The 21,483-nt window shown below is 44.5% G+C and overlaps 1 protein-coding gene across 1 annotated transcript in view; it reads left to right on the top strand.

Moving 5' to 3' along the window:
• Window positions 1-1,546: 1,546 nt before the first annotated feature.
• The window catches only part of LOC124567300 (uronyl 2-sulfotransferase-like), a 191,964-nt gene continuing 172,027 nt past the window's right edge, over window positions 1,547-21,483 (top strand). The window contains exon 1 of the mRNA XM_047131034.1: window positions 1,547-2,056. Coding sequence (XP_046986990.1) covers window positions 1,547-2,056 — 510 coding nt within the window. The remainder of the gene's footprint in view (window positions 2,057-21,483) is intronic.

Genomic DNA, 21,483 nt, shown 5'->3' with positions numbered 1-21,483 from the left:
TCGCATGGAATCCCTGATGCGCTGATGTAGCCCTGGAGAATGGCGTATTGTATCACAGCCGTCCACAATACGAGCACGAAGAGTCTCTAAATTTTGTACCGGGGTTGCGTAGACAAGAGCTTTCAAATGCCCCCATAAACGAAGGTCAAGAGGGTTGAGGTCAGGACAGCGTGGAGGCCATGGAATTGGTCCGCCTCTACCTATCTATCGGTCACCGAATCTGTTGTTGAGAAGCGTACGAACACTACGACCGAAATGTGCAGGAGCTCCATCGTGCATGAACCACATGTTGTGTCGTACTTGTAAAGGCACATGTTCTAGCAGCACAGGTAGAGTATCCCGTATGAAATCATGATAACGTGCTCCATTGAGCGTAGGTGGAAGAACATAGGGCCAAATCAAAACATCACCAACAATGCCTGCCCAAACGTTCACAGAAAATCTGCGTTGATGACGGGATTGCACAATTGCGTGCGGATACTCGTCAGCCCACACATGTTGATTGTGTAAATTTACAATTTGATCACGTTGGAATGAAGCGTCATGCGTAAAGAGAACATTTGCACTCAAATGAGGATTGACACATTGTTGGATGAACCATTCGCAGAAGTGTACCCGTGGAGGCCAATCAGCTGCTGATAGTGCCTGCACACGTTGTACATGGTACGGAAACAACTGGTTCTCCCGTAGCACTCTCCATACAGTGACGTGGTCAACGTTACCTTGTACAGCAGCAACTTCTCTGACGCTGACATTAGGGTTATCGTCAACTGCACGAAGAATTACCTCGTCCATTGCAGGTGTACTCGTCGTTCTAGGTCTTCCCGAGTCGCGAGTCATAGGCTGGAATGTTCCGTGCTCCCTAAGACGCGCATCAATTGCTTCGAACGTCTTCCTGTCAGGACACCTTCGTTCTGCAAATCTGTCTCGATACAAACGTACCGCGCCACGGCTATTGCCCCGTGCTAATCCATACATCAAATGGGCATCTGCCAACTCCGCATTTGACTGCAAAACCACGTTCGTGAAGAACACTAACCTGTTGATGCTACGTACTGATGTGCTTGATGCTAGTACTGTAGAGCAATGAGTCGCATGTCAACACAAGTACCGAAGTCAACACTACCTTCCTTCAACTGGGCCAACTGGCGGTGAATCGAGGAAGTACAGTACATACTGACGAAACTAAAATGAGCTCTAACGTGGAAATTAAGCGTTTCCGGACACATGTCCACATAACATCTTTTGTTTATTTGTGTGTGAGGAATGTTTCCTGAAAGTTTGGCCGTACCTTTTTGTAACACCCTGTATATTATTACAAAATACGGCTGAAAAGCACGGGCCGCAGTTTGACGAGCAGTGGCCTCGTGAATACGCGCCTTTACGGAAGCTGGAAGCCGAGTGCAATCGCCGTCAAGCGTAGCTAAATGGCTCGTAACAGATGATTATCTTCGGTTGCGTCCGATTAAGCGCCTGCGCAGCCAGCCGACAGCGCGGAGAAGCGCGTAGCGACTTCCTGCTACTGGTGGCAGGGGGCGGGGCGGGGATGGAGGCCGTGTCGTGTGGCCGCAGTCGCGTGGCGTGCCGGAGTGAGAGTGGCGGCGGCGTGAAAGTGAAGCTGCCGCGGCGCGCGGAGAGAGCCGGGGCGCCAGTGTCTGCGATGCGGCCGCGGCGCTGGCAGCTGTGCGCCGCGCTGGGCTGCGCCGGCTGGCTGTCGCTGGCGCTGCTCGCGCTGCTGCCCGCCGGGCCAGACGCGCGCGCACCCCGCCAGCCGCAGCAGCCTCCGGACGCCGAGCCGGCAGCCGGCAGCACCTCCCCGCTGGCGCCCGCCGCAGACCCGCGGGTCCTGGCGTCCAGCCCCGCGGCGCGCTCGGCCACCAAGTCGCTGGCGGAGGTGGCGGCCATGCCGCCCTCGGCGCACGTGCTGCTCTTCAACCGCGTGCCCAAGGCCGGCGGCGAGATGCTGGTGCTGCTGCTGCAGTGGCTGCAGGGCCGCAACGGCTTCCGACACGTGCGCCTCGGCCCGGGCCCGCGCAGGATGACCCGCTCGCAGCAGGTAAGCGGAGACAGGGGAGGCAAGACTATAATACAAGTTGTCCCAGCTGCAACGGCCAGAAATAAGGGATATGCTACTGTTATGCCCGTACACCCACCTGACGATGGAGATTAAAGCTTCGAAACGCATCTTGAAAAAACATTAACAGTGAATGGTAACAGTAAACTTAGTGTTTCTTTTGTGTCGGCAGAAGAGCCAACACCGTGTTACGAATCGAGGCCGAAATGCACGTGTTTTAGCTCACGCAGGCTGGCGTGAGGAGGGAAGAACTATACTGACGTGAGGTCTGGAACATGACAAGGAATGAGAATTCAGAAAGCGGACGTAATTAGTTTGATACTTAACTTTAATCCATTAATGATGAACGTCGCTCTTGACGGTACATGATTCACAATATTACCTGTTCAGAATACATTCTTGAAGATGAATATGGCGCCTTGCTAGGTCGTAGCAAATGACGTAGCTGAAGGCAATGCTAAACTGTCGTCTCTGCAAATGAGAGCGTATGTAGACAGAGAACCATCGCTAGCAAAGTCGGCTGTACAACTGGGGCAAACTCTCGACTAGACCTGCCGTGTGGCGGCGCTCGGTCTGCAATTCACTGATAGTGGCGACACGCGGGTCCGACGTATACTAACGGACCGCGGCCGATTTAAAGGCTACCACCTAGCAAGTGTGGTGTCTGGCGGTGACACCACAGTTTCGTTGAACAACTCGTTAATGCATGGTGTCCTAGGAGGAACGTAGATATGACGGAACGATCATTCGAAGCAAAAACTGCCGGGAGTAGTGGCACAGCGGTTCTAGGCGCTTCAGTCTGGAACCGCGCGACCGCTACGGTCGCAGGTTCGAATTCTGCCTCGGGCATGGATGTTTGTGATGTCCTTAGGTGAGATAGGTTTAAGTAGTTCTAAGTTCTAGGGGACTGATGACCTCAGCTGTTAAGTCCCATAGTGCTCAGAGACATTTGAACCATTTGAAGCAAAAACTTGCAGTAAACATGGGCTGTAAAATGCATATCTTCATCCTAATACAGTGGGTCGCGGTTTTTCGCCACTCGGGGACTGTGTGTTTATGTTGTCCTCATCATTTCATCATTATTTCGGAAATGACGAAGACTGGAAATGGAAAGATTGGAAACTTTTACGGGTTTTGATGACCACAATGGTGAGCACCCCACAAACCTCCACCACCATCACCATCCTAATACTGTAAAACAAATTCATTCTACTGCAAGCTCTTTGCTTTCCATATTCTGGAGGAGGTAGTACGGACCAAAACAAGAAAAAATATCAAGTAAACATGAGCCCTAAAATGGGTGCCTTAAGAACTCTAGCACTTGCGCTGTAACAGTAATGTGTTCACACTAGCAAAGATGAACAAATGCACACAGCTCTCAATGTGTGCCATTTAGAGCCCATGTTTGCTACACTTTTTTGCTTCCCATGATCGTCCCTGTCATATTCCTGAATGCTGAACATTTATCCTCGGACAACCAGGGTAAATGAGTTAGCCAATGAAACAAAAAGTGTACTGTTACCAGTCACTGTTTATCTGTTTCTACAGTGCGTCTCGAAGCTTTAAATCCCCATCATTAGGAGGATTTATGCGGATTAACGTGGCATGTATATGTTCTGTTACGACACTGGAGTAACCTGTGACAATGTCTCCAGTGCTCGAAAGCTTGTTACTCTGTCAAAATATATCACATAAAAATGGCTCTGACCACTATGGGACTTAACTTCTGAGGTCATCGGTCCCCTAGAACTTAGAACTACTTAAACCTAACTAACCTAAGGACATCACACACATCCATGCCCGAGGCAGGATTCGAACCTGCGACCGTAGAAGTCACGCGGTTCCAGACTGTAGCGCCTAGAACCGCTCGGCCACTCCGGCCGGCTATATCACATACACCTTCAACTTTGTGACAACCAAAACGTAACACATACTTTACATACCATATTAAACCACGTAATCCACCTGAACGAACCGCGTTGTGGAAATAAACAAACAGTAATTGGAAACATTAAACTTCTTCTTTCATTGCATAAATAATAAAAATCACGAATGAGATTTTCACTCTGCAGCGGAGTGTGCGCTGATATGAAACTTCCTGGCAGATTAAAACTGTGTGCCCGACCGAGACTCGAACTTGGGACCTTTGCCTTTCGCGGGCAAGTGCTCTACCAACTGAGCTACCGAAGCACGACTCACGCCCGGTACTCACAGCTTTACTTCTGCCAGTCCCTCGTCTCCTACCTTCCAAACTTTACAGAAGCTCTCCTGCGAAACTTGCAGAACTAGCACTCCTGAAAGAAAGGATATAGCGGAGACATGGCTTAGCCACAGCCTGGGGGATGTTTCCAGAATGAGATTTTCACTCTGTTCGAGTCTCGGTCGGGCACACAGTTTTAATCTGCCAGGAAGTTTAATAAAAATCACGTTATGGTAAAGCCTTACCAAATATCTTTAAAAATAAATGAGATGGTCAGTTCTCAGACATGCCATGCCACAAGAAAACAATTTTACATGTGACACAAAAAATGTGTCATGTCCGGAGAAATGATGATTATCTATGATATATGATAATTCTGTGATGAATAAAGGCCTTGTACTCTACATTCCAGACGAGGGAGAGGGAAAGGGCAACAAGTGCCTCCTCTTCTCTTGTACACTCTGTTTCCTACAGCCTCGTCCATTTCTATCAATATTGTCCTTCTTGTGTTCAGTAAAACGCTCAGAGTAACTTATAAATGGTTTCCCATCCATCGCAATGAAATGAAATGAAATGAAATCCATGGCAATGAAATGGATAGTTACAGCACTGGACATTTCTTTTTGTTTATTTACTGCAATATGGAACCGTGCTCTATTGTGTGTCCAACGCAGGTCGTACAATACATTCGCAACATTGAAAATTCTCTGTATAATGGTATTTTTTTTAATTCTGTACTCTATCACTGCAATAATAAATATATTAATTTGTACAACGTAACTTTACAACAGCTATATAAAAACCAAACTTCTTTTACCATTAGCTCTGTATGACATCTAATTTCTCTAACTTTCTCGTTCTGATCGTTTCACGACACCTGTGTGGGAGGAAGCAGTGCGTTGCCCGACCTTTCTTGGAACGTTAACGCTCTAAATTTCAGCAGTAAGCCTGTCCGTGATGCACCGGGTTACTCTTGCAGCGTCTGCTACTGAAGTTTGCTGAGCATCTCGCGCCGAGTGATCCATTCCATGACGAAATGCGCCGCTGTTCTTCGGCCTTTTATATTACTTCTATTAATCTTGCTTGATAGGGGCACGGATTGATGACAAATACTCAAGAATTGGTCGAAAGAGTGTTTTTCTGAACCACTTATTTCGTGGATGAATTACATTTCCTCAAGATTCTCCCAATGAATCTCAGTCTGGTATCTAATTTTCTAGTGTTTGTTTTATGTGGTCGTTCAATTTCAGATAGCTCCGGGTGGTTAATCCTACGCACTTTACAGTAGTTACTGTTACCAGTGACTTGTCGGCCTTAGTGTAATAGAATAGTGGTGGGTCTCTTCGCCTAGTTGCGACCAATATGTTTAATGTATTTACGTCCAATGCCAACTGCCATTTCCTACACTAATCGTCGATTCCTAGCAGGTCTTCTTGCATTTCACTACAGGCTTCGGGTGTCGCAGCCTTCCTATGACAACAGCAACCCTCCGCGAGTAGCCTCACAGAGCCTCCAACGCTATCCACAAGTCCATTAACAAACTTTCGTAACATTCCTGTGAGGTGTTCCCGAAATTATCTTTACATTTGTCGATTTTGTTCCGTTTCGAGCAACATGTTGAGTTCTGCCTGCGAGAAGGTATTGCATCCCTTCACAAACCCGATCCGATACCCGGTGAGTACATATTCCGTTCTCTAAACGACACTGTGGAATTGTGTGGAGCGCCTTCCAGAAATCAAGGACCACGACAATAACGGCGCCCTGGATCTCACCCTCTATTATAGTGAGGTGAATTTCGCAAAATTTCTGCTTACGGAATTCGTGTTTTTTCTAAAGGAACGTCTAGAAGAACGTCGTAATGCGTGTCCCTAAAACAGGTTTCAAAATTTTATAACACATTGAGTTCAGTTATCCAGGACTATAACTACATGCATATGTCCGATAGCCTTTCTTGAAAACTAGAATGACCGGCGCTTTTTTATAAATCGCTAGCTATCCTTCGTTGCTCCAATGTCCTAAAATAAACTCCTCCTGGAAGGAAAGCAAGTTCTTTCGCATAATCTCTGCACAACACAACCGATATCTCATCTACTCCACTTGCCTTTCCCCTGATGAGCAGCTTTAGCTGATTTTCTATTCCCCCATCGCTTATCTCAATATCTGCCACTGATCGTATGTGGTCTTCCACAGAGAAACAATTTCGGCAGATCGAATTCAGTTTTCGCCCATCTCTCTATTATCTTTTGTTGAATAGGTGTATTCAGTCCACATACTGACTGGCTGCACTTCGCTCCTATTTGTCTACTAAGCTTTCACTTCGCTTAAATCGCAGACGAAATTCTGCTTTCGCGGCTACTGAACAAAGAGGCGGGGGTGGGAGGATGGTGGGAGGGAGGAGGGGGGGGGCAACTGTCTTCAACCTTCCTCGGCACAGTTGTCGAAGGCATATAGTACAATGCTTTTTAATTTTATCCGTTTGTGCTCCGTATCGTCGTCCTCAGAATACTCAGTTTATAACATAACACAATATACTCCTATTTGTTCATAAGAGCTTTTGAAGAAGTCGTATTGTGCACGTATCTTCCAAATGGATGAAATGGAACAACTTGCCCTTCTGAAGTTCTTGTGGTGGTTGGTTCATCCTCAGGTGAAATTCGTCTAAAGTAGGTGAAGTTCTATAAGGTGAAAAGACATAACAAAAATATCGCAAAATTTTTTGTGATTAAAAAAAAATGACGGCAGATTTTCTCGAAGAGAATTATGTCAATTTTTGAAACATCACAAACAACTTGCGACTACGCGTCTTTTTGAGTCCAGTGAAGCAGTTGTGCCAAATGAGTATTCCGATGACCTTCTTGAATTGCTGACGAACGATGGAAAACTTTCGACAAATTGCTTTGACGCAAAAGTAGGCTACACCTAAAATACGCTGTTTCATGACCTCAGAAAAAAATTAAAAAGTGTGTTTCACTGCTACGCCGACAATTTCCTCCTTGCCGATGTGCATCTTCACACTAATGAAGGTTGCATATAATTGTGGGGGAACGTACCAACATCTTACAACATGGCACAATTGTTCACGCATACGTGCCGCAGCACTGTTCTATTTCTACAGTATTCCAGCGTGTAGCGTAGATGACTGAAACCTATATTACTAATTTGTGTTTGATAAAGCACGTGTAGATGACGTTTAATATTGGAAATTGCGTTTGCAACGTGTCACACTAGGCGCTAATGCGGTAAGTAATCTCTGGGTGTGTCAGCTGCGAGACGCCGCCTTCAGCCGGTAGATGTGTGCTGGGCACGCCAGTGCTGTGAGAGCAAATGGCAGAACTACGGTCTAGTTATTCCATTTATCCATTTGTTAACAAAGCAGTGTGCGGCACAAACTTGAACTTGTCAGTATTTGAAAAGCGACACGATGATCACCAGCTGGTGCGAAACGCCTCTGTAAAATCGTTCTGGTATCTAGCTTAAAACTGGAATCGCGTGTTTGCACATTCTCACCACGCTCTGTGCTACACTCTTCTAGCAAGAAATAAAGCCTACGGTTGTTCACAAAAAGATTTCCTTAGGTGTGTGGAAGATATGCTGTTATGTGCAGAGTCTTTGGTATAGCAACAATTCTGTACTAGTTATTTTCTTAAAACGGAAAGGCTATAACATTTCAGCAAGTTCAGGCGTAAAGATTTGTAAGAAGTGATATGTGTGATTCATTTATCACTGACGAAATGATTTCTTATCTTTATGTACAGAATATTCTTTCGTTTTAGAGTGGCTATGTAGAAGACACAGAAGGTCGCACTGATTTGACACCGCATTTTCTTTTAAAACTGGAAATATTTACAACGACATTCTCAGGAGTGTTAGCATGGACATAAATATCCTAACAATACATATCCATGGCATACAAAAAGTGCGACCCGTGCGATATTAAAAATATTCAATTTTATTCGTGTTGCCACCTTAGTGGCCACACTAGCGACATTTGTATGTTTGAACACGACTGGACCCCTTCTTTTCTGCCCTCAAAGCTACGATTTTTTCACTGGAAGCCCGCTGAATTTACTGCGTCTACATCCTTTTCTGATTGTTTCCATAATGGATGACTGAAGATTCTCATGAAGTGTCTGTACCGTGTTGACTTTTAGGAAGTCATATCGTTTCAATAAAATAGTGCCAAAGGCAGCCTTTGTCTGTCATTTTAGGTACACTGCACACAGCTTCTAAAATCCGTTTGTTACTAACTTCTCAACAGTTTTCTTAATTATATCAACTGATTGTAATTTTGCTATTATTCTTTAAACCTATACTAATCATCTACAGCCATTGAACCCACAGTAATGATAATAATAATATCGTAGTTGTATAAAATGCTGCAAGAAACCAGAAATGATCTTAAAGAGATGAGAATATTAAGCCACTAAATTCTAGACAGAGATGCGTTCGGGGTTTAGACTCAATTTCCAGAAGAAACGAAAATGACGACGTGTTTTTATTATAAGTGAGATAAAAATTCAGTTCATTAACATGTACCCTGTTGATTTCCAAAGCAAATTTTACGGCCAGACTAGAGATCTGCTCTAGGAAAGCATGACTAATTGATATGTCACTGCAATACCGAGAGGGTGACGGGAAGATGATAGCAATATATCACTGTTTCCATAGATACGGATAAACGTCTGAAGCAACAAGATAAGCGAAATACATCAGTCCACTGTGTCTTCACTATACTTTCAATGTATATTCGGGTGATATAAAAATTTGAATGAATACTTTAATAGCAGCTTTCACCACAATACCAATTAAGTCGTTTTTGATATGACGGCGGAGGTTTGATTGTAAACCGACAGGGGCTGGCCACCGAGGTAGGTTATTCTTTATCAAAATACATCGACAAACAACTGAAGCAGAGATAGCTGTTGCGTTAGAGGCGCCACGACTATTGGAATAGTCCGACGTGAGAAGTGTCACGCCATCGGGATGTCATCACATGATAACTCAGTGCAGGACTTCCAGAGCATGTGATCGCAGCCAAAACCTAGGCTCCAGATATATCGAACACTAAATTTTCAGCGTCGAGCGTGGATCGAGTTTACCACGTAATACCCTGTTTGGGCGTACCACGAGAACGTCAATTTGGGGAAAACAGACATCGCTATTAGCCTAATGGCGCGGGGAACAGTGTCGATGACATTGCGGATAATAATACGTTGTTCCCACAAATGTATCTGACTTCCCAAAATGGTGGTCTGTTGTGGACGTCATATACGGTTAGGAACATTGTACATGAGCCAGAACGACGTCATCTCTCAATTCGTGCAATTAAGTACAATTCAGTAAGGTTACTGTTGTTCTGCTGAATACTGTATGGTTCTCCCGAAGAACTGCTCAACATGTTGGATTTATTCCTCAGCCGTGTATCGTAGGTCTACAGCAAATGTACAGTCTCTTCACTCTACTCTCAGGCAGCAGTTGCGTAAAGATTCACACCTAGAGCGCCGCTTACGACGAACACCTATTCCTGAACGTATGGCGTCGGCAACACAGATTCGGAGCAATATTGCACCCACTGTCAGCTGGAACCATCATTAACCTTCTGCTAACAGATGAGCTGCTACCAAGGGAGTTTCTTTTCTCACGTTTCGCCTCTCAGTGGAAATTGACACTTCATGAAGCCTATTATGTTACAGTTCCCACAAGGCCAAGGAGATGTGCTTTTACAGCAGCAAAATAGAATTAAACACACTTACCATTTTTCACAGTGTCTTGGTTCGTCCTAACAAAGAGCTTAATAATTCTGAGGGAATACGATACGTACACAAGTAACAATCAGAATGGTGTTCAATGTATATGCAAATACATCACCTTGCAAACCAGTTCGTAGTGGCCTAGTTTAGTAAGCAAGGTTAAGGTCTGCCTTCAAATTATTTAGGGAACTCACGGAAAATCTAAGTTAGTTTGGTCAGACAGGAATTTAAACCATCTGAACCGCATACGTTTTCTGGGAGACTTGCTGAAATACTAACGCAAGCTCCATCTTCTGTTCTTTGCTAACTATGATGTATCAAGTAGGTATGTGTATCGAGTGGACGACTGCGATGAATTATCCCTCATTGTACTGTTGGGCTGTTAGGAAGGACTAGCGACTGAAAGGATAGCAATGAGTGAAACACAGGGCTGGCAAACACAAATTTCCATTCCTCACAAATAGCACCAAAGAGCTGCTCAAAAGTAGTCCCCTTCCGACACAAGAATCAAGATAAACTGCTTCGCCGTAATTCGACCGCCTGATAGGCGCTGTACGCCACTACTTCACTTGAAACTTCCGGTGTGATAGGCCGTTCTCGATGCATAACACTTTCCTCTAACATTTCATCTCCTTTTTTCTTTCTTTCTTTCTTTTTCTGAGCCTTGTCCCGCAGTTACGCAGGCTCGGCCATGGTCAATCAGATGTAGCATGCTAAGTGTAAGGGGTGGCCGGATGCCCTTCCTGTCGCCACCCCATACCCCCCGGGAAGGCATTAGTGTACCCAGCTGTCTGTGTCTAGTGTAAGCCATGGAAGAGTGCGAATGTGTTGCAAATTTCTGCGAGTCGGGTAACTGAGGCGGGACGTGGGGACCAGCCCGGTATTCACCTAGGGGGATGTGGAAAACCGCCTAAAAACCACATCCAGGCTGGCCGGCAACCGGTCCTACGTCGTTAATCCGCCGAGCGGATTCGATCCGGTGCCGGCGCGCCTACCCGACTCCAGGAAGCAGCGCGTTAGCGCTCTCGGCTACCCTGACGGGTTCTAACGTTGCATCTCCGACTGCGGGAAACACCTGCAGAGGTATAGTGGCTAACTGCAACGAGAACTCGAGGGAGCGGAGGCAGTGTTGAGGACACGACAGTCTATCAAATGACGTCGGCTACGAGATTATCTCTCGTAATGCCAACATTCTCGATTGCAAGTAATCGATCGTTATTCTTACGTTGCAACGTTGTCATCCAAATTTTATCCTTTCCTGTTAAAATCATTACGGTGTTTATAATTCTCAATAGTCCCCTATACATGCACGCATGATAATGCGATGTTTCCGATATAACCCTCCTCTCCTTAACTTTATTCCATAATCATCCTCTTCGTACACATGTTCCGCTACTACCGATTTATCCGTACTCTTCTTTTCGTGGTACCAATATAAACCAGTCCACAATTACAAGATATTTTATGCACTCTGGCCAGCCAGAACATTATGACCACCGACCTATTATCGATACAGACCGCTCCAGGCGATAGCAGCGTCATCCGGCGAGGAATGCCTGCTAGTCAGACACACGCTCGGTGCACGCAGTATCAGTGAGTGTGCTGCGCATGTGTAGAATGGGGAAGGCGCGCCATCTATCTGAGTTTGACCGAGGGCTGACAGTGATGGCCCGGAGGCTCGGCACGATCGGTTCGGAAACTGCGCGACGTGTCTAGTGTTCGAGGAGTGCTGTGGTGAGTGTCTTCAACACATTGCGAAACCATGGTGAAATCACGTCCAAACGTCGGGGAGCCGAGGGGGAAGGGGGGGGGGGGGGCAGCGGCAGGCGGAACTGACATCAGGCTTCAATGCTGGACAGAGTACAAGTGAGTCTGAACACACAGAGCACCGAAAACACCTAACGATGGGTCTCCGCAGCCGACGACCCACGCATGGGCCAATGTTAACACCACGACGTCGGCGACTACAACTGAAGTAGGCACGCGAACGTCGGCACTGGACGTTAGCGCAGTGGCAGAGAGTCACATGGTCAGATGAATCCCGATACCTTCCTCATCAAGCCGATGGGAGGGCGCGAATCCGTCGTCTTCCTATGACACAGCTCCTTGACACTTGTACTGCGGGACGGAGACAAGCTGTTGGCAGCTCCATTACGGTCTGGGGAACATTCATGTGGGCATACAATGGTTCAGTGGAGCTCATGCAAGTCACCGTGACGGTCAAGGAGTGTTATGCACAGACAACGTACACCCCTTCATGCCCATCGTTCTTCCCGATGGCAGTGGCATTTTTCAACAAGTGAGTGCGCTATGTCACAAGGCCACGAGTGTTATTGAGTGGTTCGAGGAACACAGTGGCGAGTTCCAGTTTATGAGCTCGATTCCCAACTCGCCCGATATGAACCCGATCGATCATAACTGGGACGTGATTGAACGTGGCGTCAGCGCTCATCGACATCCTCCCCGGAATTTACGGGAATTAGGTGACTTGTGAGTAAAGATGTGGTGCCAGCTCCCTCCAGCGACCTACCAAGGCCTCATTGCTTCCATGCCGCAACGCGTAGACGCTGTTATCTGTGCCAAATGTGGACACACCGGCTACTAGGTAGGTGGTCATAATGATCTGGCTGATTAGTGTACACACGGTATAGCCAAAGAATGTTGCTTATTTTTTGCTGATCTTAACCTTTATCTGACGACGTGCCGATCTTGTCACACTACCGCTGACGTGCGGTCTTTCAGACCGCTGTATTGTTGATGTCGTACAGGCAACAATTCGATTTATTTTTTATTTTTGTATATATAAATACTTCAAATACATGTATAACAATTGAAAGGCATGTAAATTTACTTATGAAGCGTACTGTTTATAAAGGTTTTTTGACATATTCCATGATTGTGTGTTACAAACATGAGCGGAGAAGGAACAACGAAATAAGAATGAAAAAACTACAATTTTTGTTGGCAAACACTGTTTAAAACAATAAATTATAAGGCACTCTGAGTAGCTTAACACGCTAATGACGTATTTCAGTCTTATAATAAAAAAATTGCAATAGCACAACATTACCTGCAATTTTTACATGCAAATGTTGCACATTGTAGACAAATAGCCTTTTTGCACGTATTACACGAATAACCCGTTTTTCTCTTTAGTTTTGAAGGGCAGGTGTAGCGGGTTTGCCTATTTTTACCTCCTTCTTCAGGGTCTGCTGCTTGTTCTTCCGGTGCATCGGGTCCAAGAACTCTGATGATGGTCGCTCTTAATTCCCGTGGCAACTTGTTCACAGCACGTCGTTTCATATGAGGCAACGCTAAAGCTCGTGCTAACATTTTCAGAAAAACTCCTCTTTCTATTGGCTTGGTAAATTGTGTGTTGTAGATCACATACGCATTTACCCCACTCAGATCGAAAATTCTGTAAAAAATTGCCATCGGCCATCGTCTTGTCCTCCGGCTCGTCGAGTAAACTGCGCATTTCTTCCTCGTCCACACCTCCATTCGTGGAATTGTAATAGGCAATAATTTCAGGTTTGTTTGTATGCCTAAATATTTCATTAGAATGGTGCATTGATGAAACTAACACCACTGATTTTTTATGCACATATGAACATAACGTTTTTGTACCGGTGAAACCAAATAACGCAGACTCTTCTTCACGGTTTTTGTTTGGAAGAAATTCATTAGCTAATTCTTTTTCGATTTTTTTTCATTGTTCCAACATACGTAAGGTCCTTATTTATCAAATAATCGACCAACTCAGTAGATGAAAACCAATTGTCAGCAGTAACATTGTGATGTGAGCCACAAATTGGTTTACATAAGCGAATAAAACAGATTGAGTTGGTACCAAACATTTTTCTTCTTCAGAAGATAAATTTTGACCATCAGAACCTTTTCCACAGTAGACGTATCCATTGTAGAAGTAGCTAGTTTTGCTGTCGCACATACTCATAATTTTGATGCCGTATTTGGCAGGTTTTTGTGCCATGTACTGAACAAAGTAAGAACGGCCTCGGAAAGGCACCAACATTTCATCCACAGTGACACTTTCTCCTGAATTGTACAAGCTTTGGGAATTGGACACAATTTTTTCAAATATGAACGATACAGCTGCAAGCTTATCACTCAACAATCTTTCACTCCTGTATGTTGCATCGTCGAACGTAAACAGTGCAGTATTACAAGAAATCGATTTTTGCTCATAATACACCTGAAAATTTCTCGGCCAGAACCATCAGATGCGAAAATGCAGTCAGCATTTTCATGATTTCATTTTAAAACTGACGAATAGAATAATATACCAAAAAACGCTCCCAGTTCTATAGAGTCTAATTCAGCGAGTTCTGGCCGATTTTCGCGTAGGAATTTATTTTTATAAGCAGCTAGTTTTTCATTCGTCCATTTCAAAATTTCATTCATCATTTCAGTATCTATCAACTTGCTCCAAATGGAAAGAAGATCATGCTTCTCATTTTTAGGCAACTTGGAAGAAGGTAATTTTACAATAATATTATGCGCAGGAGCTCTAATCGCTCTGTTCGGTGGATTTTTCGACCACTTGTACCGGTTCTTGCCATAAAAACTATTTGAAATTCTTTGTACGAGATGTAGGTCTTCGTCTTCCTTTTCTGAAACAACCATTTCTGTATCATCGTCATAGACTATTTCCTCATTCTCAGAGTTGTCTAGGGTCTGTTCCACAACACTGAAGTCCGAATCTTCGGTTTCCTCTAACCAACGCTGCACAGTTGTTTCAAAATGTTCATTAGTAACACATATGTGTTGCTGTTGGTCCTTTTTCGACCTTTTACTGCCAGACGGACAGGCTACTTCCATTTATTTATGTGTACAATACCTATAAAGAAGAATGACAAAGTAACTCCTTCGTTGTAAATAATTACACTAACATTTAATTAGTTCTAACTCACCTGTCTAGCGGAAAAGCTGTTTCACTCGCAGTGACGTGAGTCGTCTTGCCCTTCTCAGAAGCTACTGAAACGGTGGCGCGATAGTGAGCGCGGGAAAGTATTTAAATCACGTGATGGAAAACGCGCGTGGACTCACAGACTACACGTCAGCAGTAAAGGTTAAATATTCTTTTACGTTGCTAGTGGGTGTGAAGATCGTTTCAGCACCATGCTTGCTCAACATTTCCCAATACGATCTGTAATCTTAAGAACAGAAAGAAACCTTTCCCCTTGGTGACCGTTATTCTTCGTTGATCCTAATTCTCTCCCTAGGGCGAAGTGCTCGATCTGCCTCCTTCTTAGAATAACAATTATTCTTGAATGTCGACAGTAGGTGTTCAACCTCATCTTTTAAATAAGTCGGTTCACAAATGGTTCAAATGGCTCTGAATACTATGGAACTTTACATCTGAGGTCATCAGTCCCCTAGAAACGCCTAGAACCGCTCGGCCACCGCGGCCGGCAGTCGGTTCACAAATTTTGTACGTCCTGTCTATCAAGATTTTAATCACATCTCTTTTTTGTCTGAGGTGGTGGTTAGAATCTCTATGAAGGTAGCGATGAGTATACTTGGTTTTTCTATATACCCTGTGGCGAAACATCCAGTCTCATCGCTTGATATCAGACACATCCAAGAAATTCAGTTGGCCCTTACTCTCCGTCTCCCTAGTAAATTGGATTTTCGGACTGATATTGTTGGGATGTATCAGGAAGGCATCCAACTCATCTGCGCCGTGCGTGTATACCACGAAAGTACGAGGGGCGTTCAGAAAGTAAGCTCCGATCGGTCGCGAAATGGAAACGACTATGAAAATCCGATAAAGCTTTGCGCAGATGTGTTGGGTAGTGTCTCTAGTATAACCCCAGTTAGCATCACGTCGCTCTTCTCATTTCTGAGCTCGCAGTGAGTGCGTAAAGATGTCTAGAAAATAGTGTCTGCCGCCAAGTACGAGGGCCTGGTGATAAATTTCGCCTGAAGCTATGCAGCTAACATTACATAACTGTCGTGCTGTTTCTTCTTCAAGACAATTCTCAGCCGCATTCTGCAGGGGCAATGAAGATGCTCCTGCATCGTTTTCAAATGGAAATGTGAGATTACCCACAATACAGTCCGCAATTGTCTCCCCCTGAGTTTCATCTCTGGTCACATGACCCCTGTCTTTGAAGACAACATTTTGACGCAGACAACGAGGTGTAGGGCAGCGTGGAGAATTGGCGGAAAGCACTGGCGGCTGCCTTCTATGATGAGGCTATTGAAAAGTTGGTACAACGCTATGACAAAAGTCTAAGTCAGAACGGCGACTACGTAGAGACGTAGCTGAAAGGTGTAGCTAATTGTTACAAGTAAAACATTTCTGATGTTCACTGTGGTTTCAATTTGGCAATCAATCGGAGCTTACTTTCTGAACAGGCCTCGTATCATCGACATAGATGCATCATCTGGCTGGTCTTTTACTGGCAGTCGGCAACGTTCGTTGTTAATTGGTGTCCTTATATAAACTGGCCACAAACGTACTAAGAGGACTGCCCATAGCCACCCCGTCAATCTCTTCATAAAAATTATTAGTGTATTGAAAATAGGTTGTGGTGAGGCGGTGTCTGAATAACTCCACTACATCTACAGGAAAAATATCAGCTATGCATGAGATAGCTTCGTTCACCGGAATCATGGTAAATGACTACAAACATCAAAACTAACAAGGTTATCATCTGGGCCCATGTACAGTTCTTTTAATTTGTCAGTGAAATTATACGAATTTTTAATACGACGGTCAGTACCACCAATATAAAGTTGCAGCAATGAGGCAAGGTGTCTAGCTAACTCGTGGCTAGGAGACCTTACAGCACTCACAATAGGCCTCAAAGGAACCTGTGATTTGTGCGCCGCCGGTAATCCATAGATCTTCATAGTCAGATCCTCCTGAAGTTTTTTTTTTAATAATTGGTGTGATCAAAAATATTGTTCATCTTTTCATGATACTCCTCACTTCTTTTCAAGACAGTGATATCACCGTTGTTTGCCGTAAGAACAATAATGTTTTTATCTCCGTTGATATCCTGCAGCTCCTTCTTTTGTGCCTGAGACAACTTACTATTAGGTGTGCGAGGTGCCGGGGCTAGCAGTGTATTTAACACTAAATTCTTCTAGAATCTTCATATGGAAATGATGCTCTAAGCCCCCCCCCCCTTTTTTTAACTCCGACTTTTGCTGTTGCACATGGATTAAGAAGAAACGCGAACTGACTGTAATCGACTCTGGAAGTGGAGTAGAAAAGAGTTTGGCACCTGCAATAATTTCATTTGATAGAAATTAATTAGATAAAGGAAAGTTTCATTGAGAAATGAAAGGGTTGCTCTACCGATTAACAGAATGAAAGTTCTGTCCAAAATAACAATTTGATTTATTATATCTAAACTCAAAATAATAAACAAAACACATGAAACATTTACAGTGCATCAAATTGGATACTCAAATAAATGCTGTGAAGGTGAGGTTACCCATAAACTAGATTGTGTCATTTACGACCAAGTGGTATGTGGAGCCAATTCCTTGCAACTCAAATCTTAAGAGAAACACCCAGCCAACCAAACATTAATTGCTGCAACAGTAGTGAGAACTCAGACAATGAACATCCAAGGCAGAGCCACGTAAGAAAAGACAGGAACAGGCGCGGTCTGCTGAGCTCTGATTATCACAGAGCAAAATTCCCTAATCTGCCGGTGCTGCGGACGTACATTACCAAGTTGTCTTCTTAAGTGCAAGGACATGATCTGGCGTACTGGAGGCGATGGCTGGTTGCTTCGATGTCCCATCGTGGTGATAATATCGTGGTGATGATAACGTCGTGAGTATAGCCCGAAACAAATTATCCTGGTCTGGTTGTTCCAGACTAAAGACTTCCTATCAATACAAATGCGCCTCTGAGGTAGACGAAGAAGGCATGCCACACGATCGCTGATGGTACAGTGATTGATTTTAACAAGCGAACTCACAGTAATTATGATACAGTCAACTTTAGCCAAAACTGCTCAAGACGGACAACATAGGCCGCTTGTATGCAGAACGCTCAATTGCCAACTGTACTCGGAAAGTTACGCTGAAGTCGAAACTTCAGCAACTTTGTCAAACAGTTACAATTAAATGAAAGTATGTTAGACAGCCAACAGAAGGCAGGCTGTCCAGAGCAGCAAGAGCTCAGTCTTGTAACCTACCACAACTGAAAGGCGAGAGCTGACTCTCTCATGAGCACCCGCACAAGCCGAACACAGAACATTCCCGCCCCCACAACAGTGGCCGTGGTTAAACGTTCCAATCGGCAACTCGAAAACCGGCGGAAAATTCCACTCTATTGCCGATGCACTACTATTCCACCAATGGAGATACTTGGCGCCAATTTCTGCGCCGATTTTGCTACATCACGGAGCTATCCCCTGAGCAAGCCAATCACAGTTATGATTTTGCAGAAAACGCGCGAATTTGCCCGCCAAGACTGCCTGGGAACACAAGTCATTCCCACGCCTCGCTGGTAGCCCGCCAGAAAGTGTTTTCACTAAGTTTCTGCAAAGTAACAGAATCTGTAGACCAGCCGCTCCGTCAGGCCCCTGTGGGCGTGTCGACCCCGCTCCTATGACAATGTTGGTGTCTGGAAAGTATCCACTCGACTCCCTCACACTCGTCGGCTTAACCCTTTCAAGATCAGCAGAACCCACCTGTCACCAGACCACCCGGGTGATGAGAGACGCTGCGTGGGAAGTCCGCATGTGAAAGAATAGCAACTTTTCACCACATGCAATTAGAAAGGAAAATCGAATTACTCAGAGTAAGATAGAAATATGAGAGGAGGCTCATGCCACCTCTCAGGCGGGTTATATATATGCAGAATCCAAGCTATTTCCATCTGAATTACATGAGAGGACTGTTGTGAGAGCCAACGGACCCCTGCCTCTATATTTGCTACAAATCCTCTGTGGGTATTTCTAGTGACGTCACAGCTAAATTGCCTCTTTAGGCTGGTACAGAAATTTCAGCTTCAGTCAACTCAGCGACCGTTGTGACTGCACCTTCAGAGTATACACTTCTGGTGAAAAGCAGTCTACAGCACCCAGTTATTGTATGGATCCTATGATACAAGAGACAATTGCTCGAAGTACACATTTGGTTAACGGTAGGTGTTGTGGATTGGCAAGAGAGCCTAGCCACTATGAGAGGAAGCCGAAAGGCACACGTTTTAGCTCACGCAGGCTGGCGTGAGGTCTGGAACAGGACAAGGAAGTTAGACTTTAGCAAAAAAGGACATAGCTGTTGGAATACTTAACTTTAATCCATAATTGGTGAACATCGCTCTTGACGGTACATGTTTTACAGCATCAATAGTAACTGGTAATGTCGCCTTGCTAGGTCGTAGCAAATGACGTAGCTGAAGGCAATGCTAACTATCGTCTCGGCAAATGAGAGCGTATTTTGTCAGTGAACCATCGCTAGCAAAGTCGGCTGTACAACTGGGGCGAGTGCTAGGAAGTCTCTCTAGACCTGCCGTGTGGCGGCGCTCGGTCTGCAATCACTGATAGTGGCGACACGCGGGTCCGACGTATACTAACGGACCGCGGCCGATTTAAAGGCTACCACCTAGCAAGTGTGGTGTCTGATGGTGACACCACAGTAGGAACTGAAGATGACCCAACTATTGCGTTGAAACTAGTCGTCTGAATAATAAATACTCTGAAAATACGAATGTGGCGTTCCATTCTTATATTACTTAAATCTGTAGGTAGGAGTATGAGTCTCTCATTATGGTTACATACAGTTCACTGCGTTTCTAATAAGTGAAAAACTCGTTAAAACGAGACTCTTATTCAAGGTGTTTACCTTTAAATTTCCGCTAGTGTGTAATACGCATGAAAATTGTATGTTTATTGCACGAAAACTGGCAAAATGTAATATGTAGTGCTGCATTAAGAATTAAGAACGAGAAATTACAGAAGCCTATCAACAATGCTAAGCAAGAAAAGGGTGAAATTAGTGGTATATCCGGTAATGTATAGAGATAGTATTAACTTGGCATTAAAAGAAGCATTAGAGGGGAGGAAATGTATAAACAGACAAAATATTAAAATATGCACTGCAGCTTAAGGTACCTCGCGTGCAGTAGATCTGCAGAGAAGAGGTTAATGCAATATTTGTGTTGCCACAGCTCATCACAGACGTTCGAAACCAGTACCTCAAGAGCTCGTTCAACTAGAACAACTGAGAGACGTTGACACCATTCCTTGAACTTTCAGAATAGAACTAGGCAAATAACCCGCATATCTAAGCACCACAAGACTGTGCAGTTGACATTAACCGCAATGCTAATAATTACTCGTTCCGTTTCCTTTCCCTCTGCCTCTCAAGCATCGCAGAAACATTTTTCACGCGCTGTTTTTTCTTATACGACGCACATGTATTTTTCTTCCTTCCGAAAAACGACTGACTGTTCGTTCGCTGAAGCATCCATTAAAAAACTGACATTTTCCCTTCTAATGCTGGCGATTGTCGCAATTTTAACGAGTGCCCGAGGACGTCTCGTGGATAGGAGATTGTTAAGTCATCAAGCTGTAATCACCCAGTCACACTACGCTGCAGAGTAGAATTGGTCACACTAAGCGCCTGCGAATCATTGTTTATCTCTTAATTGAAGTCATTGGTACTTCGAAAGAAAGAAACCTCTATTAGGACGTTTCGAAAGATATCCTTGCAGCACCCAACATTTCTCAGAACTTATTGCGAAAACGTGTCACTAATGAATTGCCTGTAGGATTGATGACCACGGAATTTCGTACAGCAAAAACTGTTGTGACCAGACAAAACTACTTTCGTCCGGCCAGAACTGTGAGTTCTTTGATTGCTCTGGGAGAAGGCGCATCAAACTAGAGTAGGTGAAATATTAGTTCACTTTATTACATAAATAAATAAAAGATTTACTTACCTTTGGCACACTTCTTTGTCACACGAGCACTGGATAATCAGCGACTGCCATTGACTATGAAAGCATCACTGGATGCACTAAGTGGCAAACTATTGTCTTGAAGTACAATATTCGACATCTACACCTGTACAAGTTCATATGAAACTTCGACAGCTCGTTGGCCCTACACGACGACGCTGACTGCTTCAGCTAAGGTCACAAACTGAGCAGAGCCCTTGCATGCTCGACACTATATTGACCTCAGCACGAGGGCGATGCTACAAGGAACGGGAGGATGTGTCTTCTGGAGTATCTACCATTGGTTATTGCGGAATGCAGTGAGCTCTCGCTAACGTCTCTGGTATAGATTCGCGTTGCTGACTTTGGTGTGGCACCACTATCTTTGAACGATACCACAAAAACTATTATCATTACCACCACCAAGAATTTACACACATCAAAAACAGTTTTGCATCACCTCGGTTCGAGAGTTCCGGAACCTGTACAGAACATTGGAATAGAAATCAACATAAACATCATTTCC

This window comes from Schistocerca americana, chromosome 1 (genome assembly GCF_021461395.2).
Source record: "Schistocerca americana isolate TAMUIC-IGC-003095 chromosome 1, iqSchAmer2.1, whole genome shotgun sequence".
In the NCBI taxonomy this organism is placed as follows: Eukaryota; Metazoa; Arthropoda; class Insecta; order Orthoptera; family Acrididae; genus Schistocerca; species Schistocerca americana.
The sequence above is the reverse complement of the archived record's forward strand: the minus strand, read 5'-3'. Positions and strand labels throughout refer to the sequence as shown.